This window comes from Ipomoea nil, unplaced genomic scaffold, assembly GCF_001879475.1.
Source record: "Ipomoea nil cultivar Tokyo-kokei standard unplaced genomic scaffold, Asagao_1.1 scaffold3050, whole genome shotgun sequence".
Lineage (NCBI taxonomy): Eukaryota > Viridiplantae > Streptophyta > Magnoliopsida > Solanales > Convolvulaceae > Ipomoea > Ipomoea nil.
The window spans coordinates 947,239-952,812 of record NW_017619478.1 but is presented as its reverse complement, the minus strand read 5'-3'; the positions used below and the strand labels follow the sequence as shown (position 1 = coordinate 952,812).

At 41.7% G+C, this 5,574-nt stretch overlaps 1 protein-coding gene across 1 annotated transcript; it reads right to left on the bottom strand.

Annotated features, from left to right (window-relative positions):
* Positions 1-1,650: 1,650 nt before the first annotated feature.
* Positions 1,651-5,296, bottom strand: LOC109163916 (protein FAR1-RELATED SEQUENCE 5-like). The gene is made up of 4 exons (XM_019312639.1): positions 5,041-5,296; positions 3,625-3,785; positions 2,966-3,330; positions 1,651-2,710 (listed from the first exon to the last, which is right to left on the bottom strand). Exons 1-4 carry the CDS (start codon positions 5,294-5,296, stop codon positions 1,651-1,653), a joined length of 1,842 nt encoding a protein of 613 aa, XP_019168184.1.
* Between the last annotated feature and the right edge of the window lie 278 nt (positions 5,297-5,574).

Here is a 5,574-nt window from a genome sequence, read left to right as displayed (position 1 = left end):
TTTTTTTATGTGTTTCTTTGTCTAGTTCGTGTGCCTATCTTGTCTCTTGCCAGTTTGGGAGGTTGTGTTAAATGTGGTGGTAGTGTTTTTCCTTGTGTGCTTAGCTTATGGCTCATATGTGCCTTGTGTCCCTAATTTGCGTGTGGTGGTGCGAAATAGTTCCGTGGTGCTGTCTGTGATCTTGGCGGACTGTAATGTTCCCTTCGAGGATTAATTGTGTGCACTGTCTATTTGAATGCGTGCCCTTGTTTATAGTTTCATCTTGTTGGACTCCCGCTCGTTTTGGTCTGTGTTTTTCTATTATGCAGTAGTTGCGACCTTTTTGGCGTAAATTTTTTAGAGTGCATAGTGTTTGAAAAAATTGGAATTTTGTTTTTTATTTTTTTATTTTAAAACTAAGTGTGTAATTTTCCTGGGTTATTGCATGGTGTGGTGTGGAGTACAGGGGTTTTGAACTGAATTCTGAGCTAGGAGTCATGTGGCCTACCAGGATTGACTGTGTGCACTGACGACTAAAGTGTGTGCCCTTGTTTCGCTGTTTTGTTCTGTCGTAGGTGGAGCGATGATGTCGGTATTTTTTTAGGGTGCGTACTGTGTTAAAATATTGGCATGGAGTTTTGGGTCTGGGGTGGTTTTATTTATTTATTTACTTAACAAAGTGGGTTATTATTCTCGGATTATGCATATTATGATGTTGAATTAAACTGCATGTTCGAACATGGCTCTTATCTATTAGTAATGTGGCTTACGAGGATCTATTTTGTGCACTAGTTAATAATGTGTGTGCCCCTAGTGTGTAGGTTCATCTCTTTGGACTCCCGTTAGATTTGGTCCGTGCTTTTTTATTCTTTTGCAGTCGCGGCGTATTGGGCGTAACATTTTTAGGGTGCAGACTGTCATACTGTTTTAAAACTTTGTAATTGCATATTGGTTTTTGTTTTTTTTTTTTCTTTTTTTAACACGGTGTGTGGTTTTCCTAGGGTAATGCATAGTAGGGTGTTGAATACTAGATTTTTGAACTGAAATCTTAGGTTGGAGTCACTAGGTCTGTAAGGGTTTATTGGCTTGGAGTATAGGGTCGGGGGTAGTTTATTTATTTATTTCTTTAGCAATGTGTGTAATTATTATCGGATAATGCGTAATATATTGTTGAATAAAACTGCATGCTCTTACAGGAAGCTAAGCTAATAGTAATGTGCCCTACCAGGAAATATTTTGTGCACTAGTTAATAAGGTGTGTGCCCCCTCTTCTGTAGTTTCAATTCTTTGGACCTCCGTTCTTTTTGGTATTTGGTTTTTTTTTTTCGTTGGTGGTTTTAGTGGGCAGTTCCGGCTGTCATGGCGCGCTTCTTCGTCGCAGTAATGGCATTTGCGTCCATCTTTTCTTTTCTTTGCTTGTGCTTTCTCCCGTGTGCTCTTTAATCGCTTTCCACTCCCTTTGTTCTTTGATACTTGTGGAGGTTTCACTTGTACAACTGTTGTTGCCTGTGTGCCATAAAATGTCTCCAGTAATTCGTTTTTGTTATTTGTATCATGTCTCTTCTCTTTGGTCTTCAATAATTTACTTTTGTGCTCTAGTATCCAGTCCAACATCTCCTGCATTTCAGATGTGTTTGCCTGTGATAATGCTATGCAAGAGTAAAACTCACTCTATAGTTTAGCTGTTAGTCTCTTCTCTTCTATTTCTGTATTGTCTGATCCTCCTTGTTGAATGTCGTCGTTGGCCCGGTTGTGTGCATATGCATTCCGTGTCCACCTTGGTATTATGTATTTTTCCGGTATCACTTCTGCATCATCATCCTTCAATACTGCAAACGCATGTTTGCATAATATTCCCACCCTAGTGAATTTCCCACAGGAACATCTCACTGTCTCATTCTCTTTATAATATTGTACTGTGAAGCTCTTCTTTTTTCCCTCTTGGATTGTATATAGTACGTGATCAGTTGCTTGTTCCTTTCTAGATATTTTGCATGAGATACTTCCTTCTAATATCTCTGTTTGGATGTCGTAGAAAATTGTATTGGTGTATAGGGAAGATGCATGTTTCTCAATTTGTAGTGGTGTCTTCATGGGTGGGTAAGACGTTTCGCACTCTGCGACTAATCGTGCTTGGTTGTGCCGCTGCATCTCGATTGCGCTTTTGAACTGGGTGAAGAATTCTAACAATGTTCCATGTGTGTTGATGCAGTCCCCAAATAGTCCATTTTCTGACTCTAATCTGGATGTCGTTCGCATTAACCCTCCCACGAACACGTCGTTGTAGTACACCTCTATCCAACTTGATCTGATCTCGTACATTTGTATGAACCACTTGTGCTCTTCGAGGCTGTACTCTGTTATTAATGTGTTCCACTGTATTTCATACTCCTCACGTCCCAAGGTTTTGTCCAAGACGATTGCATTTAATTCCTTTATGAACTTTTTGTCTTTTGCTAATTTCCCACCAACCTTCTCCTCCACTTTGGTCATTATGTGCGAAATGCAGAATCGGTGCCTAGTTTCTGGAAACACTTGCGGCATTGCTTCCTTCATTGCCGGGTCTTGGTCCGTTATAATACATGTTGGAGCGCGCCCCATACATCGTTTAAAAGCATCTAGGAGCCACACGTAAGATGCGATGTCTTCCTTTGCTATAAGGCCTGCCGCTAAAGTTATGCACTTCTTGTGGTTGTCTATCCCGGTGAATGGCACAAATACCAGTTTGTACCTGCACATATTTGTGAGTGTTAGGCCGCTGTGTTGATTTTCCAGTCGTTCAACGTTTATTCTAGGCGGTATTCGCTACATTTTTCCTTGCATAGTAGGGGCACAAGACGTAGTGAATACTGGCACAATATATAGGCTGAGGTGCACACAGGTTTCAGTTCAGTGTACTGAAGCGTAAAACTTTTATCTCGGTTGTTATTCAAGTTTCATACTCTCTATAAACTAGTGTATATAATTTTAATAATTTATAACTAACCTGTAGGTTCGGTACGTTGCATCGATTGACACCATATCTCCGAAGCATTTGTATTGTGTTTTTGTCGTTTGGTCTGCCCAGAACACCCTGCGTAGCTGGTTTTCCTCGTCCACATCGTACTCAAATGTGAAACTTGGGTACAACGCTTGCTTCTTTGCGTACTTGTCTATCACTGCTTGTGCATCTGCTTCATCAAGCTTTGCATTTACGTCTTGCTTGCAATTTCTGAACTCTACGCATGTAGGCCCCATATTTGCACCTCCCCCGATCTCATTGAATATCTTGAATGCTGTTGTTGTTCCTATGTTTATTTTTCCACAGTTTTTTATGAATACTTTATGTCCAATATCAAGCTTTCGATTTATCTTTAAGAATGGTCTTGCTATGGGTGAGCATAGGCAGTGGTTGTGTCGCTCTTCTAATACGGTTAGTTAGTAGTATCCCTCATTCTATAGCCGAATTCCACATTTTGCCCAACGCCTCACTCGGTTAGACACACGTTGCCGTGTTTGCTTTTTGTCTTTGTTTTCATTATTTGTGTCTGTGCTCCCTTGAGTTGGTGTGGGTGGGTATCCTTCTCGTGAACATAGCAAATACTTCGATTCAATCTGTCGGTGTCTATTCTTTTTCGCCGAGGTGCATCTAACATCGAAACCTACCTCTTGTGTGTACTTTTTGTAAAACTCAACAACTTGCTCTACGTTCTCAAAATGTTGTCCCCGGTAAGGCTTTAATGACTGCTCACATTCTGGGATGGTTTCTTCTGTTATTCCAAGATATATTCCGTGATCAGGCTCTGTTCCCTCATCTGCTGCAATTTCTGTTGCATTTTAAAATGTCAGCAGGAGTATGCATTTATGTATGTTGGCAGACAGTGGAACACGGCATATAGCAAGCATGCACATCTAATAAATCATCATGGCACACAATATGCAGAAAAATGTGACTGCTCAGCATTCAACCAACCTAGGCTGTATTTCATTACACAGAACCCCACCCCCCTCTCCACGGTTCGCTAAATCATATGATCATGGACACGTCTAACCATTGCCCAAGATCCAGGCAGTACTCTACGTTCAGTATACCATAATAATATTTATTTTTGTTTAATTCGTGGTTCATATTTATTTAGGCCTTACCGTCGATCATGTCGTCCTCATGCACTCTACGGTCTTCCTCATGAATTTATGCCTCTGGGAATACATAGTCGTCGGCGTTCATGGATGTTCCCTTGCTACTTGTTTCACCGGAGTCCATGGCTGCGCGTAGAACAATTCTACTCTTCTCGCCAGTACTGCTGCTCTCGCCAATGAACGACGCCAGATTGTAATTAGTATTTGATTCCCTTCAGTGTTCGAATTCTTGCTCTAGTCATATTTTACGTAGATGGATCCTTCTATAATTAAGCATGTTGTCAAATCTCTTCTTTGCCCTCTTTTAATTATTTTGGGCGTTAATTATATTTGTATATAGACAACATCTTAGTCATTCAATCTCTTGGATTGGATGGCTATGATTTGTCCTCATAGTCCTCTATATATTGTAGTCCTCATGTGAACTCAACCCCATATATATATATATATATATATATATATATATAGACTTGTGTTCAAATGAGGACAAGTGTATTATAGAGGACTGTGAGGACAAATGTAGTGTGTGCCATTAGTCTGTATGTCGTGTGCATGATCGAATGTAGTCGTGTGTCACAGTTTATATGTCGCGTGCATACATTTGTTAATTAATAGAGCCTGGGTTCGAAACCTGATGTTCACGTGTATTCTTGTGTACCATTATGTATTAAATTGTGTGCATGATAGTAATTTGTTGTAGCCCATTATTTGTCCTCACAGTCCTCTATATATTGTTGTCCTCATTTGAACTCAACCCTATATGTATATGTGTGTGTATATATATATATATATATATATATATATATATATATATATATATATATATATATATATATATATATATATATATGCATCCCTCCTCTACCGTCTATGCATCCCTACCACGTCAACAGCGCACCCGAGATCGCCCGCTTCCTTTGTTGTACCCTCGCTGACTACTACCAACAGCATGCATCATGTCGTCTCCTCTTCCTCCACCCACGCTCAATGTCTCGCCACAGGTGCCGCCGCGACGACCAACACTCCCCCGATTGCTCCCTCCATGCCCGGTGCCTTCACGACCATGTGGACCCACGATGTTTACCCTACTGCCGGCGACTGTGGCGATCGTGCCGCCCTCGTCCGCTTGTCGACTTCTAACCCCACAACACCCACTTTCGAAGAGTTCTCTCAGTCGCTTTTCGCCGCATTTTCGCATGGCACAATCGAGTCAGTCCGCTAGGACGCGACCGCGACCACGGCCGCCGCCACCGCCACTGTTCCTGTTGCCCCTTCGCAATCTGCTCAATGCCGCTGGAAGCTGCCGGAATCCCTTCGCCGTCTCCGCTCCCCGTTCTCGCGAGGCAATGCTGTTAGATCACTCTGGATGCGCACCCATGCCAGCAATTGCCACTCACGCCACACTTACTAATGCTACGCTGAACACCACTACAACTGGCCAAAGGTTGGTACCCTTTGTTGTTAATCTTGTAGATG